The sequence below is a fragment of the Theobroma cacao genome, chromosome 7 (genome assembly GCF_000208745.1).
Source record: "Theobroma cacao cultivar B97-61/B2 chromosome 7, Criollo_cocoa_genome_V2, whole genome shotgun sequence".
Classification (NCBI taxonomy): domain Eukaryota; kingdom Viridiplantae; phylum Streptophyta; class Magnoliopsida; order Malvales; family Malvaceae; genus Theobroma; species Theobroma cacao.
This window is the reverse complement of record NC_030856.1, coordinates 13,133,105-13,156,135: the sequence shown is the minus strand read 5'-3', so window position 1 is coordinate 13,156,135 and position 23,031 is coordinate 13,133,105. Positions and strand designations below refer to the sequence as shown.

At 34.5% G+C, this 23,031-nt stretch overlaps 2 protein-coding genes across 3 annotated transcripts; one reads left to right on the top strand and one right to left on the bottom strand.

The window, feature by feature from the left end:
- On the bottom strand, positions 1,834-11,207 carry LOC18594749 (pre-mRNA-splicing factor ATP-dependent RNA helicase DEAH7). Of its 2 annotated transcripts, none has more exons than XM_007022379.2 (17): positions 10,855-11,207; positions 10,654-10,698; positions 10,442-10,565; positions 9,606-9,827; positions 8,680-8,759; positions 8,352-8,580; positions 7,847-8,020; positions 7,545-7,696; positions 7,175-7,269; positions 6,705-6,813; positions 5,376-5,553; positions 5,028-5,257; positions 4,757-4,933; positions 4,231-4,479; positions 3,895-3,956; positions 3,648-3,800; positions 1,834-3,558 (listed from the first exon to the last, which is right to left on the bottom strand). In XM_007022379.2, the coding sequence occupies exons 2-17, from the start codon at positions 10,657-10,659 to the stop codon at positions 1,959-1,961; spliced, it is 3,840 nt and encodes a 1,279-aa protein (XP_007022441.2). In that variant the 5' UTR covers positions 10,660-10,698; positions 10,855-11,207; the 3' UTR covers positions 1,834-1,958. The 2 variants fall into 2 exon arrangements, with proteins under 2 accessions (XP_007022441.2, XP_007022442.2); XM_007022380.2 differs by having other exon boundaries at positions 10,875-11,207.
- On the top strand, positions 18,767-22,424 carry LOC108662790. The gene is made up of 6 exons (XM_018124370.1): positions 18,767-19,391; positions 19,967-20,392; positions 20,692-20,768; positions 20,874-21,320; positions 21,678-21,915; positions 22,234-22,424. Exons 1-6 carry the CDS (start codon positions 18,767-18,769, stop codon positions 22,422-22,424), a joined length of 2,004 nt encoding a protein of 667 aa, XP_017979859.1.

Sequence of the window (23,031 nt, the reverse complement as noted above, 5' to 3'; positions counted from 1 at the left end):
CTATTCATAAATTGGTAAAAATGTGAAGTATTTCTCATCCTTACACAAGTTAAAATCCAAACACCAATAAAATTTTACATATTTAATTTAGTTATCAATTATATATTATATAAATATTAATAAAAATATTATATAAATAGATTTAAGGTTCGAGGTTGAGGCAGGTACTCGCTTAAACTTGGATATTGATATAATTGGGTTCGACTAGTAAGTACTCAAGGGGTGATACCTGAACTCTACCCGAACTCGATACTTGGTAGTAAAATTACTACTTGAGCCCGTCTTAAACCCAATTATAAAATACCCAAACTCTATATAATCAAGTTGGGTACTCGTGGGTACCTTGTAACAAGGTACCCATTGACATTTCTAAAAATATGGCAGCAAGGTCTAGTGTAGAGTTTGAATATCGAGCTATGGCACAAATTACTTGTGAGATTATGTAGATTTGTCATTTTTTGGAAGACATTGGTTTTGCAAATTCATGTCTTACGAGATTGTGGTGTGATAATCAGATAACTATACATATTTCTCCTAATTCGATGTTTCATGAAAAGAAAGAATATATTGAGGTTGATTGTTATTTTGTATGAGAGAAGATTCAACAAAAATTGATTTCTACTTCCTATGTCAGCATAGGAGAGCAGTTAGCAAAATTGTTTTCTAAAAAGCTTTCTCAGGTCAGCATTGATTATATTTGTAACAAACACGCATGATCAATATCTATGCTTCTATCAAGTGGAGCATTAACGACAGGCAACATAAGAAAACCCCCATAATATATTTCTATAGTACACTTGGCTCCTCTTATTTCAAAATACATTATTAGGCCTATAGACCTTTTTATTTTTGAAAAGTTAGGCTCCTTGACTTTTTATTACCATTAGTCAACATTATTAATAAATATAAAAAGTCATAATTAACCTCAAATAATTGATAAATAAAAAATAAAAAATATCATATAATCTAATTTAATTAAATATAATGAAAATATTTTTTATCAAACTTTTATCAACTTAAAAAATAAAAAAAAACATATAATGAAGAAAAAGGCAAAAAAAATTAAAAGAAAGAAAGAAATTATTCATGATTATTTTATTAACAATTCAAAAAACTCATAATTTTGAAGTGAAAAACGTCTAAAAAAATTAAATAATAATATTTTAATTAAACTAGATATAATTTTTTTAATTATTTTTCTTTTTTTTTTTCTTGTTTTCTCTTCTAGCCCTTCTCGTTTTCTTCTTGCTGCTATCGAAAAATATAATAGTTCCTTCTTTTTCTTCTCCTTTGTTTTTCTCTCTTTGGATGGCCACACGCTACCGTGGCTACAACCAAAAACATTATCATCAAGACACCAACACCATATAGTGAATTTTTCAACAACTACAAAAATTTAATAAATTTACAATATTTTAATAAATTCACAAGAGTTGGGTTGGTTAAATTTAAAATTGATCTCCTAAGAACTTGGTTAAAAAAATACAAAAACCTCCCTAAATACAAAAAAAATTATAACTAATTTAATTAGAATATCATTACTTAAATTTTTTTAGATTACAATTTTTTTTATATTTTTTATTTTTCAATTATTTGAAGATAATTTTTTTTATTTTTCAATTATTTAAAGATAATTATGACTTTCATATTTGTAAATAAAGGGTAACAAAAAATCAAGAGACCTAACCATGCAATTTGAAACAAAAAGGATCAAAATATACTTTAGAAGTATATTGAGGGCGATTTTTGTAAGTTTGAGACTGTCTTTTTCATATTCTCTATTCTATTATAAATACAATTAACCACATTATAGAAATAAACTTGTATCATATATATGAAAATAGAAGTTAATAAACTTTCTATCATATATATGAAAATAAAAGTTTACAAGGGGTAACAACAAATAACTGAGGACAATTTTGTTAATTTCCAACTATTGAATATGATGTAATTTGCATTTACAAACCGAACTTCTTCGGTCTTAGATAAGTAGAAGAGCCCTGTCGCAACCCAGGCATTGAAACTTGTTGCTGCTGCTTTGCCCTCTTCTGCCTCTCCTTCTCCTTGCTTTCTCTCTCTGCCTCGGCTTGCGCCTTCCTCAAATTTTCCATTTCCTCCTCCATGGCAGTTTTCTCCTCCTTCTGTCTTTTCTTATGCTCTAACAATGTTGTATCTGACTCCTTCACAGAAAAGAACATGGGACCTAGTTCAGCCAGCCACTGTGGCTCCACTGCTGTAACGCACTGCATGTACTCCTTTGTTGTCAAAATCAATTCATGATAAACAACATACTCTGGAGTATAACCCAAACCATAAAGAGCACTGCTCGGGTGCAAATGGCACGGCATTCCATTCCTGCAATTAACATACTCCCCAACACCCTTTAATCTTGCAGCATTGTGAAAGTATGCAGAACAGATAGCTTTCCTTACAACATCCCAATCATATCCACAGGATGTTAGTGGGATTTTCAGTGTCCTGAGAATATCTAATAGCTGAGACCTCACCTCTCTGGCTTTCCTCAACCCTTTAACATGCAGAAAATGGTCATTACACCAGTCTCCTCGATACTGATTAGCTTTCCACTGCTGGTAAACATTAAGCAATGTTAAGTGATCAGATTCTGGTACAAAAAATTTTTCCCTTGCTGCATCACTCTCTTCCGCTCTATCCTTAGGTCGGAAAAACACTGATGGGACCGAAAGCATTGAAACAATGGTCAAAACCTCATCTATGCATTGTAGCTGTTCACCCATCAACAGCATCTTCGCAAGTGGGGGATCCAATGGGAACTCCACCATTTTCCATCCAATGTCAGTCAAGCCCCCAACATTGTTAAGTGCACCCAGGACCCATAACTGGTACATAGAATTAAGGATATTTTCCTGCGGTGGTGGATCCATGAAATCAAAATCTAGCAAGTTCTCAATTTTAAGAGACTTGAGCAGCAACACCACATTGCCAAGGTTGGTCCTCTGTATCTCAGGTACAGGAGCAGGCAGCATCTCATTCAAGTAAGCACTCTCTGTATACAACCTATAACATGTACCTGGCCCAGTTCTACCAGCACGTCCCGCACGCTGGTCAGCAGCAGCACGACTAACAGGGAAAACTTGAAGAGCATCCATACCCATCTTAGGGTTATAGACTTTCATTTTACCATAACCAGTATCAATAACATAAAAAATTCCATCTACGGTCAAGGATGTCTCAGCAATATTGGTGGCAACAATGCATTTGCGAGCTCCATCTTCAGCCTTCTGGAATATCTTTGCTTGCAAATCAGCAGGTAACTGGGAGTATATTGGGAGTATCAGAAGTTTAGGCACCCCTTTCCTAGTCGAGGAAATAAGCTGTTCTATTCGTTCTGCAAGGGCATAACAAGCTGCCTCAATCTCATCTTGGCCAGTCATAAAGATGAGGATGTCACCTGGAGGGCTGGTGATGTGAATAGTCATGGCCTGCTTCACTGCAGCTTCAACATAATCCTCACAAGGAGTCTTACTGTACAAAATATTGACAGGAAATGTTCTACCAGGGATCTGGAAAATCGGTACACTACAAAATATGAAAAGATAATTATTTCTATTGGATTGATTAGATGCAGAAAATGCCAGCACAAGCTGATATAAAAATATGAGACTTACCTTCCAAAGAAATTTGAAAACTTCTGCGCATTTAGAGTTGCAGACGTCACAATAAGCTTGAAATCACGGCGCTGGGCAACCACCTTTTTCAATATTCCAAAAAGCACATCTGTGCTTAGTGATCTCTCATGTGCCTCATCCATTACAATAACGCTGCAATAATAAAGTAAATAACATAGCTCTTATCACTAATGCCGTAGTTGCAATTGGAATAGACTAGAAAATTTAAGATTTAGTTTCTCCTTACCGATACTTGTCAAGATCAGCATCCTTCAATGTTTCACGAAGGAGAACCCCATCAGTCATATACTGTAAAGTCAAAGAAATAAAAAAGTTTAGCATATCATATCAGAACTAAAGCACGGCAAGGACACAGAAAAATGGGGCATTGCTCCCTACAATAAATTGGGGAAACTAATCACTTTTAGATGAAGATAATAGAAAGATGGCCAAACTGCATGAATATTAAACACAACTTAGTGCCCTCCTCCATCCCAAAAGATAACAATTCAAGCAATCAAGATTATGTTTACATGTATAAAGATTTTAAAATTTGTTTTCTAATGTAAATGGAGCCACTCACCTTAATTATGGTGCTTGGCCCAGTCACATCTTCAAAACGTATGGCATAGCCAACTTTATCACCCAACTCCGTCTCCATCTCTTCACTAACTCTTTTTGCAACACTCATGGCAGCCACACGCCTAGGTTGGGTACAACCAACTACACCATTTATGGTGTACCCATCTTCATGAAGATACTGTGTAAGTTGAGTTGTTTTTCCAGAGCCAGTTTCACCCACAACAACAACTACCTGATTTTCTCGAATCACCTGTCAAACATATAATTAAAAACAGAATAAAGAGATGGTCAATAAACACTTGATATTTTAAAAGCATAGTCATAGGATAGAATTTATCTTTGAAAGTCAAAAAGGAAAACATCGAAAAATTGTAAGGGGAACCTTCATATTACTTTTCGAAAGCTGCAGGTTATCCTTGCATGTGCAAGGTGGTTAATACCCCATTCCTCCAAGACTAAGTGGCATGCTAGAGTTGTTATCTATTTCAAAACTAGACTAACATACACTAACAGAAAAAATGTCAAACCTGCAGTAACTCATCTCGCACTGAATAGATGGGTAAGTATTGTCGCTGCTCTGCTATGCTTTTGGACTTCGCAAATTCACTTACAGCCTCCCCCTTCTTCATATGCTGTGCAAATTTGGCATCTTCCTTAAAATCAATTTCACCATGTTCGCCTACTTCGGCAGTGTCAGCATCAATCTAGCAACCAATGTAGAGATGAATTAGTAAATCAACTATGTTGTCATTTTTTTAGAAAAAGAGAAGGTAAAAAAAATACATTTATGAACCATACCTGTTCTGCTGTTTTCTCAACTCCAAGGATATCACCAAGCTTAGAGCCTGCAAGCTCCCAAAATCGTTGGCGTGACTTATTCATGCTTTGCTTCTCGTGAATTTCCCTAACCAGAGAAGATCCTTTGCGTGAAATTATAGCCATGTCTGATGTAGGATCTTTTATGGGCATGATTGGCTCTGCTTGTTTGGTGAAAACAATTCTGCCATCCAAGAATGGAGGTTTTGTATCTATGACAACAAAAGATATAGACAACTTTTAGTTAAAAGTACAAAGCAGACATCCTGGACTCACATCAGATAAAAAGTAGTTTCATAAATTAATAGAAAGATTATGATATTCACTTACCATGTACAAGAAGAATCACCTTGCGTTCATCCTCATCATCAAACTCAGTTTGCACCTCAGTACCTCTAACAGCTCCAGATCTCAAAAGCTGCCGGTCTTCCCACTGAGCATTATCAGCGGTAAGCTGAGACAACTTTTTGCTCTGAGCAAGAGACATCCTAGTCCCATCTCTTCGAACCTGTTTAGGAGATGGCACAGGTGTTTAGAAACCATTATGTTCTGCAAAGGACAACTAATAGATTTAAAAGGAGCCAACAATAATCAGTTCATCTCAATGACTAAAAAAGCGGTAAGGGGGAAACTACTTTCACCAAAAGGCAATCATGCATGGACACATAACAAACAAACACAAGCACACCTCACACAGTTTATGTGAGCACTCAGCCCATTCACAAATAAACCAAATTTAGATGAATAACTGGCTATTAGTCACTCTCTACCTCTAAACTACACCAACTGAATGTAACTTGAGAAAAAGAACAAGTTATTATCATCCATCATCACCAAGGACAAGGCGCTTCAATTTAACACTAAGAAGCATGCAAATAGAAAAATATGCCTGCATCCAAGGAACACATCTTTGATTGATTTCATCTAACGCCGGTCCATTGCACCTACAGGCCTCTGAATTAAAACCAACTTCACCTTTGTTCTCAAGAGACAACAGTTACCCAATAGTAGTACTAGCTGGTGGTCAGTTAGTCAATTTGAAACAGTATACTATAGTTTCAGACTCAAAGTAAAACAGAGAAAGCAGCAATAACTTGTGAGAATATTGAGAAAATCAGCAAATTCAAACTAAGACAACTGAAGCCAAGAAAATAAAAGAAAATTAGATAAAAGTTTATCCACTTATCTCAGCAGCAATAACTTGTGAGAATATTAAGAAAATCAGCAAATTCAAACTAAGACAACTGAAGCCAAGAAAATTAGATAAAAGTCAATCACTCCACTTATTTCAATATCAAAATTACGAGGAAAATAAAATGACATGAGAAAAGCTGCTCCATTTTCTGCAAAACATTTGACCCTAAACACATCGGCCAGAAAAAGAATAAACAAAGGGAGAAAAAGAAGAGATAAAGAAGAAAGACCATGACAATTTATTTTATCATTATCTTAGAATAAATGTCTCTGATGTCTTTATTTATTTCAATGTAGAAGCTAAACCAAATTCATATCCGAATTTGCACATGCACAAAAGATAGTTCAATGAACAACTGCCATAAGATGATGCATCCACCACGTTTAATATATAGTACATAGCCATGAAACATGATGCATACATTTAACATCAAATTATAGAATAAAAAGGCACTAAAATGATACCAGTCTTTTGGCCAACTCTGCTTCTTTCTTTTGGAATGAAGCTTCATCCCCAAGGAAAACTGATGAACTATCAGCATCGAACATGGTGTTTCCTTCTTCTCTATCATACCTACACAAGGATATTCCAACAAGGAAAGTTAAGCCAACTTTGATACAGCATGGATAAAGACCACAAATGAATGGCAGAATCACTAATCAAATGAAGGGTCAAAAACCACCAAATTGAGGCCAAAAAATAGGGCCTTATTACGATTTGATAAGTAAAAACCAAAATGACATCCCTTCATGCTTGGAAAACAATTCCAACAATTTTTACAGAAAGGAAAATCACAAATAGAGTTCATGTTGTCTGAAATATTTTTCCTAAGCTACTAACTTCAGTAATATTTCCATTTTCATCATATAAGTACCATAAATTTTAAGGCCATATGAAGAAAGAAATCCTAGGACAAATTGAATTCATAATTTACCATGCACGGTCTGAATTATACTCCATCTCCAAGCGCATACTTTCTGTAATCTCGTAATTTTGTTCTTCTGCTGGACCTGTCTTATCTCCTTCATCCTAAACAGTAAACATAACAAATAAAGACCCAAAAACATTGACAGAAGTAAAAAGGTTTCTAGAAAGAGTAAAACGTATAGAAAAACACGAAGCAATCTATTCAAGTAACCAAAGATCACTGCCATTACCCACTATCAATTAATAGTTCATTAGTTTTCTAGAAATATAACTTAGAATGCATCACTCCTTCACTCCAACTCCAAAGAAAAGTACTTAAGAGGGGAAAATGGAGAGGAAAAGAAAAGAAAAGAAAATAGGACAATGCCATATGCTACCTCAAATGATTGTGAACTTTCCCTTGAAAAGCTAACTTGATGAGATGTCCGACCATATCTAGAACTTGAAGATTTTATTGATGCTCCAGAGGCTCGTATTGGAACTGGAGAAGGAGATGCATAGTCCCAAGGAGAAGCACCACTTGATGTACCTAATTTCAGCATGATGTTAAAAAAATTGTTCGCTCTCTTCATTCAAAAATAAAGTAATAAAATAAGGCAAAAACAGTCAATAGCAAAAGAAGGCAAAAACAGTCAATACCATCAAGGAATAGAATGGCTTTACATACTGAATAACATACCAGCTGAACGAGGAGTACGATCTCCCATCCATGGAGAAACTAATCTAGCATCAGGTGAAGCCCCGACAAACATTGGAGATGGAGAAGGTTGATGGCGCCTGTTACTACCAGAGTAATTATCCCGGTGAGGAGTATCTTCCCATTCCCATTTCCCATCATCCCAATCAGATCTGCCTACAAAAGATTAAGATGTGAATAACACAATGCCAACTACCTTTACTGCACTTCAGCAAAGATGCGAAAAAATAACAAATCATAAATCTAACATAGTACAAATTCTACAGCATGAATGAATGTATATGTTATCAAGAACTTATTCAAACTCTACTATGTCTTAGTACCAATAAATCAAGTTTGGATACATTACTCCATTTTCCCCATTCCATCCAGCCTCAAAAACATGCACATGATAAAAGTTTTTGCATGAAAATCCAAATGCAAACGATATTAGTTCAAAGATACAGAACCCTAACGTGCACAAGTTCAATAAGCAGTTATCACATACCAGGCGTCCTCTTTCTACTTTCATATCTACTTCCGCTTCTTCCATAATATTCTTCATATCCACCATGAGTGTCTCTTCTATCCTCATAGTAGTGTCTTTTTCTTGCATTCCTGCTATCACTTCTAGAATCATCACTGAAATCTCTTCTCTCTCTATCACGTTCATCTCTCTCGTGTCTTAGCCTATTAGAAGAGACACTACGAGAACTCCGACTAGATGAAGTTGGAACCTTCAATTGAAAGTAAAATTGGGCACATATGTTTGAAAAATGAAAAAGTAAACAAAAAGAACAATACATAATAATAATGACAACAAATTTTTCACTTACATCTGAACTCCTATGTTCACTTGAGCGAGGAGTCCCAAACACGTCATCGCTGCCTCGTCTTTCTACAGTAACTGTACTTTCTACAATATAGGAACAACAAAATATAATTGTATAATGAGACCCATAGCTTCAAGAAGGGAAACAAAAGAATACACCAACACTATAAGAAACACAAAGAAAGGAACATATGTCCATTCACAGAGAAGAAAAGCTCAAAGCTTGTCAAAAAAATTACTAGCAAAAGATGTGTACATCATCAGAATCACCACACCTGCCCCACCCCAACCTTTTAATCAAAATGACAAAAGGGATATGATATAAACAGTGTTCTTTAACTCTCTAGTGTAAACCACAAGGTTAAGAAAGCATGAATTGCAAATCCATCTCAATACCACTATATCAAAGGTAAATGCTGGTGATCTGCATGCAAACAACTCAGTTGTGTCACTTCCTCTAAAAGCTAGGCTGACATCTTGCTATGTTACAAAGAGATAGTTACCCATTCCACAGGCAAAAATGCACACATACACAATTATATTTCTGCAAACACAATGGCCAGTTTCAAGAAAATAAAGATACAGGGAAACAATGAGAGATCATAAGCACAGATAAAGCTTGGCCTATACACCATAAAATTTTATGTTTGTGCCACCTTACCTAGAAACTCTTCTACTGGGTCAATTTCAAAAACTCAATCACACACTTAAATATGCAAGCTTTTAAAAAACAAATGGTAGAAAGGGGTACAGGAACAAGAAAATATTCTAATAATCAGCATGTAATCATTTAATTATGTCATTATTTTCTGTAAGAGTTTTAATTGGAAGTTGGAAAAGAAAATACAAGCTTATTCCTTACATAAAAAAACTACCATAACCTTAAAACCTTGCTTAGCTTGTTTCATACAAAGTAAGATAAATGAATACCAGCATTAGTTGTTGCACTAGCTGCCTTATCACGATAGCGTCTGCTAGTATGGCTGCGGGTACCATTTGTAACAGTACTTTTAGTTTCTTCAACTCCAAAAGATTCAGCTCTCTCATCTTCATCAATAGATGCTGCAATGGAGGCAATGTTTTCCCTTGGGACCTTGAATCCACCATCAACTTTAGAATCTCCTCGCTTTTCGTTAGCACGAACATCCAAACCTACCAAATTAAAAAAATATTAATAACAAAATAAAAAGACTAGGCTTTTTTTTGGGGGGAGGGGTGTGCAAATATCTAGAAGAGGCACTGCATTGTTAGTTGTAATTGTACCCGTAACTTTAACAAGGAAGAAGAAATGAACTAGGTACATAGTATAGTTAACAACAAATGTGAAAGTAACAAATGCATTAAGGTAATAAAGAAAACATCCAATTATTTTTACTCGGCCAAAGAGAGAATTTACTAGAATCATGACAACATCAAAGAGATCAAAGTACTCTCAAGAACAAAGCTACCGGCAACGGCTACAAACAAACCGCTATCTACAGCAGCAGATATGACAAACCGCTATCTAAAGCAGCAGAAAACAACATTAATAAGTAAGAGCAAATCAAAATATTCAGGTCATCTAAATTTCATCACCAAGCCATAAACATGATATTTTAAGATGTAACAAATTTTGCATTGGCAAGACTGTTAGTTCTCTAAATTTATTCTCAAATAAGACTATTAGAAGACATACAAATAGTTATCATATATACTTTATTCGAGGACATGCTTAACATTATATTTTAGAACAGAGAATAATAGTGCCATGTTTACGCAAAACATACCTAAAACAGACTTCTTGCCAATAGGAGCTACATACTTCGGTCTATCCTTTGGGACAAACAATCCACCACGGCCATTGCTCACCTCAGGCTCCAATGTTTCCATTGTCTTATTCACATCAAATGACTGTTTGTAATCATAATACACATATATCAAAATCCAAAATATAAACTTCATATTAAAAAAAAAAAACTCGATCAGATAATCAACTAACCTCCATTATCCAAGCTCAGAAAAACTTCACAGATATTAATATGACCTGAAAATGTAATTAAAGAATTAACTTCAAATCAATTTCAGTTAAACCCCAATTTCAAACTATTTTAAAAGAAAAAAAAAACACTTAAGGTGATAGACGATGCTCCTGGGGAGACAATTAACGAATGATCTAAAACGTTGATGTTGCAAAAGTTACCGAAAGATTTGAAGACTCACTCTGTCCGGGCTTGATTTCTTTTTATTAAAGAGAGAAGACAAACACAAACAAACAGCAACCAATATTACCGAGAAAACTCAGAAAAATAAAAGGTATTCTTTCTTTCGAGAGAGGGTCCGGCCCGGAATTGATTTTAGAGATTGAAAGTTTTAATCGATAAGAGGGATGACGAGTGACAGAGAAGAGAAAATTTGAAAAGAATCCAGGCGAATGGTGGCAGAAGGATCGTTTTCCGGTGAGGTTTTACAGAGAGAAAGGGGCAGAGTAGGGGTAGCGACGAAGGACAGAGAGTGGCAGAGAACGGGCAGCGGCGCAGGAGAGAGAGTAGGAAAGAAAAATAAGGCTAGGGTTTCACAATTAGCTTTTATACATATGGTTGAAACGACACCGTGTGAATAATGTATAAAAAGGCCAAAAAAAGGGATAGGGTTAAACGGCTCATTTTACGCTTATCAAACGACGCCGTTGCACTGGAAAGGAAAAGGCAAACGGCAGCACCGAAAGGTACGTAGAGCAGGTATGGGTAAAATTGATATTTACTATTATTATTTTTGGCTTTATTGCTAATAGCAAAAATAAAAAATAATAAAAAAATAACTTTTGTATTTTTTTAATTTTTTAAGGAAAAAACTAATTAGAAAATTAAAAAAAATTAGGTTTAAAAAGTGTAACTAATGATCTTCTAGAATAAAAATTATTATGGGATCTTACCATTAATGTTAGGGGTAATCTCATAAATTGCTTTTATAAAAAAAGGCTTATTTTAAATAATTATCAACAATGTATAAATAATAAATCATAGAAATAAAACAAAATAAAACATGTTTAAATATAGAAAAAGTAAATATTAATTAATAAAAAAATTCATAACTGTTTGAAGATAAATCTTTTTAAATGAAATTTTTAATGAAGGTCACAAGTGGTACTTCCTTAAATTTTATAGAGTAAAATTGATTATTGGACCTTGCTATCAAGAGTTTGGGGTTAATGTCATAAATTGTTTTTACAAAGAAAAAGGTATTTATTTTTAGAATAATTATTACAAACATGTGATAATAATGATAATAAAACATTGGAAATATTTTAAATTAGGAATAAAATTATAATATTCATATATTTGTATAATAAGTTTAACAAAAAAACACAAATAGACAAATATTCTCCAATGATGAAATTTTGAGAAAGTTAGAAGTGATAACTTTTTGAAAATTACTAAGTTTGAGATGTTTCTTGAATTCTGTCATAATTGTTAGAGTATTTAGAAAATATTTCAATACTAAAGAGTTTTTATTTATTTCAAAACAAATAAAATAAAGCAAACTAATGAAAACAATAAAATAATAACATGAAATAAAGGATCGAGGGAAGTAATCTTGAGTATTGAAAAAAAGTTTACTTATTAGGGCTTAAAGAATAACATATAATTAATTAGGTATCACGTTGAGAAAGCATTGTAAGGGTGTTAATACCTTTCTCATACGTAACTGTACGTTCAAATTTAGCTTAAATTGTAAACCGGAACCTATCCTTTTTAATGAACATAAGTTTAGCTTTAAGACCTTATTGAAAAAGATAGATTCACATAGGTGGCCAATCAATTGCACCTAATCAAAAAGAAATTGATGACAACTCCTCTTTTACCTCAAACGGTTAAGTTTACAAACTCACATATTATGACAGCTTGGCAGAGTCAAACTAATAATTAATTATGTTTCCTTGAGCCTCAATTAATTGATTACAATTCGATATCCAACTTTATTCCCTTAATTTAAAAACAAAATTGCTTTTATTTACTTTATTTGCATATTTCTTTTATTATTTTACTTATTCTATATAATAAATGTGGTTTGGATAGAGGTTATGAGATGATTGGTCAAAGATTTACGTGTTCCTTCTCACACATAACACATTCATACGTGAGCTTTATACCTAGGTTCTATCCTTTTAGGAGGAAATAAAGTACCTTGCTCTCATGAGATGATTACCTCGCATGGACATGCGAAATACTTCCTTTCAGATTGAATCCTTTCCATTGGTAGTCTATCACTTATTATAGATGAGGATTGGGGTGCCTTACTAGTCCAAAGTGAAAGACAATGTGAGAACCTTTAACCTCTTGTTAAATTCAAACTTAATAAGTAGAAAACCATAAGAAGTTAGCTTATTTCATAAAAACAACCTAAATTAAGACACATGAAGGAATGAATTTGTCCTAACATTCTATTTGTTGATAAAAAAAATCAACACATGTATATAATTTTTGTTAAAGTGATATTCAAAAAAAAAAAATCTTTTGATCTTTACTTTACATAGTTTTATTTTCCTTTATTTTTTATTATCATGTTTCATATTTATCAACAATCAATGAAAGGGAAGAAAAGTGATAGAGAAGAGAAAATTTGAAAAAAATCTAGGTGAATGGTGGCATGAAGTGTGGTCAGAAGGATCATTTTCTGATGAAGTTTTATAGAGAGAAGGGGGCAGAGAAGGGGTAGTGACGTAGGTAGGAGAGAGAGTGGGAAAGAAAAATAAGGTTAGGGTTTCACAATTAGGTTTATAAATGTGGTTGAAACGACGCTGTGTAAATAATGAAAAAAAGAGAAAATAAAGGGGAAAGAAGTAAACGGTTGAGCCACTTAGACTAATCAAATGACGCCATTTCACTAGAAAGAAAAAAGACAGAAACAACAGCATCAAAAGGTCTGTAGGGTAGGGGGGAGCAAATTTTGGTCAAAACTGAATTAATTGACAAATTCGATTAATTCAATTTTGATTAATTTGGTTAATTTGGATAAATCATTTAAAAAATTCAATCAAATTGGTTTTATCGGTTTGGTTTGATTAACCGAATTAATCGACTTTAAAATAAGTATATTAAAGGGCTTTTATTACATGTATGCAATTACAATGATTTTCTATATATATATATATATAAATTAAAGGTTAGATTTAATCATTAAGAGCGATTTTTTTACATGTATTAACTTATACATTTTTTTTCTATACTCATATATGAATAAATGACTTAGATTTAATCATCAAAAAATAAAAAATAAAAATACAATTTATTTAGACATTAATATTATTAAATATTTATGTAAATATATCCATAAAAAATTAATGTAAAATTAATGCAAAATATATTGAAAACTATACCCTAAGCTTAAATTATTATTATTTTTATATTAAGTAATTAATATATCATACTATATATAGTATATTTATTAATATACAATATATAGTCTATGTTATATAGACTATATACTATAATAGCTTTTTTTTTATAAATTATTAATAAATTATAGTAACATAGTATACCTTATATAGTTATATTAATGTAGTAAGTTATATTAAATTATTAATGTTAGTGTACTATAGTAATATAACAAACATTAATAATTTAATATAGTAACTTATTAATGTACTGTATTTTAATGTTGTTATAGTATAACTTATATTACTAAAGTAACTTATATTAATATTAGTATCCTATAGTAATATAACTTATATTAATAGTTAACTACATCATAACATATAACAATATATATATTTATATATATATATATATATATATTATATTGTATACTTATTAATACACTAACTAGTCAATAACAATTTACTATTATATATAACAATATATTATTATATAGCATATATCGCATCGCATTTTGTGTTGGGATATGACCGGTGCATGGACCTAGAACAATATAACCCATGTGGCCTAAGCAAGCCTCATTCTATTCATTCATTAAACATTAATAATCATGTGCGGAAGTGTACATTCAATCATCTATATGCATACATTGTAATCACATGCATGCAACCATAGCAACATTAGATAGTTGTAGAACTTCTCAACATAAATAGTGTAAGTGCAATCATCTCATGTATCATCAGAGTGCCATAATCTCATGAATATTATCATATACACATTTATCAACACCCTCAGGTGTCCATGTAGACTCTCAAGCTACTTTTGCACATTTATACATAACATTAATAAAATAAAATGCCAAATATTGGCTACATCATCATAAACGTGTTCATTATCCATAAACATAAACATAAATAAAGACTGACTTGTCAAAGGAACATAACTCAACCTCTAGGCTGCAAGTCATTGCTAGATCACCTATCAAAAGAGGAACGAATCACATCTTTATGACACTGGCTACTAACAATGTCAAGCCTAGCTCTATAATATACTTACCATGTCATTCATGTACTTGATAGTATGTCTGCATACTTGGATGCCTCGGAGAATCGTTAAAAGTCGGTATCGTACCTAGTGGTACAATTAAGTAGATTAAAACTTCGAACTAGTTTAAATAGAGATTTTATGATATATTTGAGAGTTATTGAACCTTAGAATGTCTTAATATGGTGATTCAGAGTTCGAGGATTAATTTGGAGTCAAATTAGGAATTTTCATAACGTAAGGGCAAAATGGGAATGTTGGACAAAATTTTTGACCAAGTTTGGCTAATTGGAGCATGATTTGAATTTGAGAAATGAAAAATGTTAATTTTGACATTTTTTCGAACATAAGGGCAAAACAGTCAATTTACGTGTTCACGAGGACGTAATTGAAATTTTTGGAATTTTACACCACCATAACACTTGTCAAGCCCATGAATTTCACCTATTATTATTTTATACTTTGGATAATTAAGAAATTACATGTGGTGGTGAGAAAATGCTTAATTGTTAAGTTTTAACCATGGACCAATCACATGGTGACACATGTCAAGCTTTAATATTTTTATAATTTCCTTTATAAACTCTCCCATTTCACTCTTCATGGCCAGCGAAAGCAAAGAACAAAGAGAAAAGAATAGAAACAAACCCTAGAGAGGAAAATTCAAGAGAAATTTGTTGAATTTCAAAGAACAAAGCAATCAAAGGTAAGATTTTTCAATTTTAGCTTAAGATCTACCTTTCCCATGCTTTCTTTTTCATTTTCTATGAATGAAACACAAGTTTCAATGAGGGAATACTTACTGGCTGAACATAGGGAGAGAGGTTTTAATGGTGGATTTTGCTAGATTTCATAATAACTTAGTGATTTTAGTTGTTTGATGATGTTTGGCATGAAAAACAAGCAACAAAATTACATGCCCTTCAACAACCCTCTTTGGCCAAATTTTATAGATGACATGTTGATGATGGATTTTGTTGTATTTCATGTTATTTAGCTCGTAATTGATGATTTATGGTATTGGATATCGAAAACAACTATCGAAAAGTATAGTTCCTTTAGTAAACGACTTGAACAATAATGAGAAAATCATAGTGAATGGACTTGGATTTGATTCTTAATGATATAGACAAATTTATTGGACTGCGTTAACACTGATTAGCATGAGAGTTTGAAATCGAAATGAATTTCGGTTATGATGAATTAAGTCACAATCAAGCTCATTGAGGTACTTTGGTGTATTTGGAATATTGGAAGTGAAATGAATATATTTGAAGTTGAATCGGATGTTTTGGTTAATTCAACAATGTATAGTTCGAGTTAGGTTGAATACAAATTTAGTCCGATTATAATTGAACCCACTTAGAACACCGTCTTTAAGTGATTATTAGAACAATTCTCATTTAATTTCATGCATTCATATAGAGCCTGAAATAGTTTTATAACAGTTTGGCACAAATATATTGAATTACATGTCATGTATTATATATAGGTGGTGAGTTCTATGATAAGGGTAAAGATATTATACTCGAGGACCAAGAATAGGAGTACTCCAAACTCCCATTATTGTGAGTAATCAAATGTTCATCTTAATTATCTAAAGTAGTTTATACTCATTTTTATGATTTTAAAGAATAATGAACTTAAACCGTAGATTTTTATGTTTTATAAGTTAAGTGATGGTTAAATGAATGAGATTTATAACTTATTTTGCAATTCAATGATAATTTTGGAAATTGAGTAAATGGAGGCTATATACTTGTGTTATATATATATGGTTTGAATTGATGGCTTATGACAATGTGATGGCATGAATGGCTGGATTTGTGGTTTGTGGATTATATAAACTATTTTGTTTTACCTTCACAGACTGGGTAATATTATATTAGCCATGTCATGCTGTCGAAATTTTTATTGATTTTGTGGGTTATTTGATTAGCTTACTGCAGTGAGCGGGTTTCCGTGGACTAGCCTATTAGAGGGGTACGGTAAACCCCGTTATATTTCACCTTGGTACGAGAGGCGCGGAGGGTATCTCCTAAGGTAAGTTTAGAGTTCACTTCATGCCGAACCACCACGTAAGGATGAAACTCAGCCAACGCCAAGGAATGACTATATTTTAAAAGTAAAAACATGTTTTATGGGTATATGTCGTTTGAACATCCTTGGCGAACTCGGTTGGATGCCCGGGCCAAGGTGTCCCCGAGTATGAGTTTTGGCACAAGCCAAGTTTTTAAGAGAATCATAAGCGTTGTTGATTATTTTGATGAAATGTAATTGTTTTATATGAATTGAAATGAGTTTTAAATGTTATGAATCATATTATGATGGGATGATTTAACTGTCTCAATTTACTCAGCTTTAGATGTTGTGGATGAACTTTGCTTACTCACTGGGTTTATAAAAACTCACCCCTTCTTTTGACCCATTTCAAGCTCAAGACAGTCTGTAAACAGTCAATTTTGTCGAGGGTTACTTTTGGATTGCATTCTTAGAAATCGAAGGTCTACAATCTTAGAAATCGAAGGTCTACAATCTTGTATATTTTCGGTTATATTAGGGCCCACATGTCGTTATAGAATATTTTTGAATACCTGGTTTAGTGTGCTATTATATATATGAATTTATTTTGCTCTTACACTACAAAAATTGTTTATGTAGGATTCTATAAATATTGTTTTATAAGAAAATAGAATATTTTATTTAATATTTTTATTTAGTTTGATTAGCCATAATTTCATTTTAAATCGATGATTTAGATTACTAAAATTCTTTTTAGATAAGAAATGTATATTTTTCGATCGTATATTGTATTTTCACCAGGTTTCAAATTTTTTTTTAAAAAATGACCAAAATACCTTTGTGTGGCAGAAATTACTTTTTATTTATTTTTTATTTAAAAATAGTTTATATTCCCTTAAAACATGATATTTAGTAACTGTTACTCACAAGAGAGACGTAAAATTGATGCAAGAGCCTTGTGAGGTTTCGATTGACATTTCGGGTAATGAATGTCTATTGAGACATCGAGAAGGTTGTCACGGGCTCGAAGGGAGTACCGGGTCGTGATAATTCAATTGGTATCAGAACTTTCGATTTTAAAGTTATTTTAAAAACTGCAGTGTCAATGTGGCCCTAAGTTATATTAGATTGAGTTGAATGCATACAATTGCATATAGAACCTAAAGTTGTCTAAATTCGTTTTGTCTCTTCTTATAGATCATTATGCCTCATCGACGTGGACACCCACCTCTCTCTACATCAGTCGGGAGGGGAAGAGGCCATTCTCAACATCGTCAGCCAGATCCTGTAGAGGGGGAATCGATTGCGTCTACTTTTCGGGCAGCACCTGCTGTTGAACAAACTGAGACTCCTCCACATCCTCTATCTCCTCCACCACCTACCGGTATTCCCGGTATTCTTGCCATGCCTTCTGAGGTAGTTTAGGCATTGGTAGCGTTACTCACTACTATTATTGGCCAGGCTTAAGCTGGTCAAGCTCCTCTTGCTGTTCCTCAAGTCACTCCTCCAGTGCCACCACCCCCACCTCCTGTTCCACCACAGGTACCTGATGTCTCCATTTCTAAGAAACTTAAGGAGGCTCGATAACTCGATTGCATTTCTTTTACAGGTGATTTGGACGCAACAGCAGCTAAGGACTAGATCATTCAAGTATCAGAGACACTTACTGATATGAAACTAGAAGATGAAATGAAATTGATGGTGGCCACTAAACTACTTGAGAAGAGGGCCCGTATTTGGTGGAACTCAGTGAAATCTCGTTCTACTACTCCTTTGACCTGGTCAAATTTTCTGCAAGAGTTCGACGGCCAGTATTATACTTATTTTCATCAAAAGGAAAAGAAGAGGGAATTCTTGAGTCTAAAACATGGGAATTTGACAATAAAGAAGTATGAGGCTTGTTTTAACGAGCTAATGTCTTATGTGCTTGATCTGGTGAAGACTGAGCAGGATCAGGCTAATTACTTTGAGGAAGGGCTCCGAAATGAAATCAGAGACCGTATGACAATAATAGGTAAGGAGTTGTATAAAGAGGTTGTGCAGATGGCTCTACGGGCTGAGAAGCTTGCGATTGAGAATAGGAGGATTCGGGTCAAGTTTGCTAAAAGGAAGAATCTGAATATATCTTCGAGTCAGCCATCGAAAAAGGGGAAGGATTTATCTACTTCAGGGATCGCTACCATTGCTTCAGTAGCATCTACTCGACCCCCATCTCAACAGTCGCAACAAAAGTCTCCTAGATTCAATAGATCAGCGACGAGTGCTCTTGGGAAAAGTTATAGGAGTTTTGACAGATGTTGGAATTATGGGAGATTTCATACCGGGTCGTGTAGGGAGCCCGTACGGTGTTTTTAGTATGGTCAGTAAGATCACATGCGGACTGCTTGTTCGTAATTAAGATGAGCTACTGTAGCTGTTTCATCTCCCTAGGTTCACACCGATATTTAGAGAAGAGATTTTTTTGGGTCACAGCCAAGATAGGGTGAAGCAATGCGGTTTGGTGTGGGGAGTAATACCTTGGCACGTCCACCCTCTAGACCACAGACTCATACTCCGATGAGAGTTTTTGCTGTGAAAAAAAAAGAGGCACGAGTCTGACCCAGTGCAGTGACAAGTACTATGTTTGTATTTGACAAAGATGCTTATGTCTTAATTGATTCTGGTTCGGATAGATCTTATGTGAGCACGACATTTGCATCATTTTCTGGTAGAAACTTGTCACCTTTAGAGGAGAAAATTGTACTTCATACCTCTCTAGAAGAATAGTTGATTAAAAACACTTGTTATAGAGATTGTGGGATAAGAGTTGGTGAGGAAGAATTCAAAGCTGACTTAATTCCTTTAGAGATTTGGGATTTTATTTGATATTAGGTATAGACTGGTTGACTACACATCGGGCAAAAGTGGATTGTTTCAGGAAGGAAGTTGTACTTCGAAATTCTGAGGGAGTAGAGGTTGTATTTGTAGGGGAACGTCGAGTATTACCATATTGTGTAATCTCGTCTATCAAAGCTTTGAAACTAGTGCGAAAAGGGTATCCTGTTTATTTGGCATATGTGATTGATACCTCAAAGGGGGAACCTAAGTTAGAAGATGTCCTAATAGTAAACAAGTTCTCTAATGTGTTTCCGGATGAGTTACTAAGACTACCTCCTGATCGAGAACTTGAGTTCACTATTGATTTATTTTCAGGTACCACACCTATTTCCATTCCTCCGTATCGAATAGCTTCAGCAGAGTTAAAGGAGTTGAAAGTCCAGCTGCAAGAATTAGTAGACAAGGGTTTTATTCGCCCTAGTACTTCTCCCTAGGGTGTGCCAGTCTTGTTTGTAAAGAAGAAGGATGGCACTCTTCGGCTGTGTATCGACTACTGTCAGCTGAACCGAGTGACCATCAAAAATAAATACCCTTTACCATGAATTGATGATCTTTTGATCAATTACAGGGTGCTATGATGTTTTTTAAGATTGATCTGAGGTTTGGGTATCATCAGTTGAAGATCAAGGAGCAGGATGTACCCAAGACTGCTTTCAGGACTCGTTATGGGCATTATGAGTTTCTGGTTATGCCTTTTGGTCTAACAAATGCCTCGACAGCTTTTATGGACGTCATGAATAGGGTGTTCCACCCGTACTTGGTTAAGTTCGTGATAGTATTCATAGATGACATTCTGGTGTATTCGAAGAATGATGATGAACATGCTACTCATTTACGCATTGTGTTACAAACGTTGGGCGAGAGACAACTTTATGCCAACTTTTCTAAATGTGAGTTCTAGTTGAAGGAAGTGGTTTTCTTGGGACATGTTGTGTCTGGAGTTGGAATTTATGTCGATCCCAAGAAGATTGAGGCAATCTTACCGTGGGAGCAACCAAAAACGGTGACAGAGATTCGAAGTTTCCTTGGTTTAGCCTGTTACTATAGGAGGTTCGTTCAAGGGTTCTCATTGATAGCTACTCCTCTAACTCATTTGACTCGTAAAGGAGTCAAATTTGAGTGGGATGATGTCTGCGAAAGTCAATTTCAGGAGTTGAAGAACCGGTTGACCTCCGCTCTCATTTTGACACTTCTTGTTAGTGGAAAAGAATTTACGGTGTACAGTGATGCCTTTGAATTAAGATTAGGGTGTGTGTTAATGCAAGATGAGAAAGTAGTAGCTTATGCTTCTCGACAGCTGAAAAAGTGTGAGACAAATGACCCTACCCACGATTTGGAGTTGGCAGCAGTAATTTTTGCATTGAAAATTTGTAGGCATTATTTATACGGTGAGCATTGTCGGATTTTTACTGACCACAAACATTTGAAATACTTGCTCACTCAGAAAGAACTTAACTTGAGATAGAGACGATGGTTAGAGTTGATTAAGGATTACGACTTTGTAATTGATTATGATCCGGGGAAGGCAAATGTTGTAGCAGATGCATTAAGTCGTAAATCCTCATTTTTATTAGCATCACTTCGAAATTTTTATTTTTTGATACTACTTGAGATGAAGTCTCTAGGGATCTAGTTGAGTAATGGTGAGGATGGAACCCTACTTGCTAGCTTTGTTGTGAGACCCTCATTGTTGAACTAAATCAAGGAATTGCAAAAGTCTGATGATGAGTTCAAACGGGAAGTTCAAAAGTTGCGAGATGGAGAAACTAATGAGTTCATACTTGGTGATGACAGTATTTTAATGCTTGGGAACCGGGTTTGTGTCCCTAAAGATGATCAGCTGAGACGGGTTATTTTGGAGGAAGCTCATTCTTTCGCCTATGCTTTACATCCAGGAAGCACCAAAATGTACAGGACTATCATGGAAAGTTACTGGTGGCCGGGTATGAAACGAGACATAGTAGAGTTTGTAGCGAAATGTCTCAAATGCCAGCAAATTAAGGTGGAACATCAAAAACCATCGGGTACTCTTCAGCCTCTACCGATCCCTGAGTGGAAGTGGGAGCATGTGACTATGAACTTTGTATTGGGTTTACCGCGGACGCAGAGTGGGGAAAGATGCTATTTGGGTGATTGTGGATAGATTGACTAAGTCCGCCATTTCTTGGCTATCCATAGCACATATTCTATTGAGAAGCTAACTAAGCTTTATATAGATGAGATAGTGAGATTACATGAAGTCTCAGTTTTTATTGTGTCAGATCGAGACCCTCGGTTCACTTCTCGATTTTGGCTGAAATTCCAAGAAGCTCTTAGAACTAATTTAAGGTTTAGCACTGCCTTTCATCCACAGATAGATGGTCAATCTGAAAAGACCATTCAGACTTTGGAGGATATGCTACGGCTTGTGTCATTGACTTTACGGGGAGTTGGGATAGACACTTGCCATTAGCGAAGTTCCCATATAATAACAATTTTCAGTCTGGTATTGGGATGGCACCATACGAGGCTCTGTATGGGAGAAAGTGTCGAACTGCACTCTGCTGGGATGAAGTGGGAGAGAGGAAATTGTTTAATGTAGAACTAATTGATCTGACTAATGACAAGATCAAGGTTATCCGAGAGCAATTAAAGATAGCTCAAGACAGGCAGAAAAGTTACTCGGATAAACGGAGAAAAGATTTGGAATTTGAAGTTGATGATAGAGTTTTTCTTAAGGTCTCTCCTTGGAAAGGTAATGATTTGAATATTTTGAGGTATTAAGTCTTATTTGATTATATAATTGTGGTAAATTGTTGTATCTTGTTAGATAATGAAAGGTGTGATCTGGTTCGTAAAACGGGGAAAGCTCAATCTAAGATACATTGGACCCTTTCGTGTCATTTAAAGGATTAGGCCAGTGGCCTATAGACTAGAATTACCCTCGGAGTTGGATCGGATTCACAATGTCTTCCACGTCTCGATGCTGAAGAAGTATGTACCTGATCCCTCCCATATCCTCGAGGCACCTCCGATTGAGTTGCAAGAAGATTTGAAGTTCAAGGTGCAACTTGTACGTG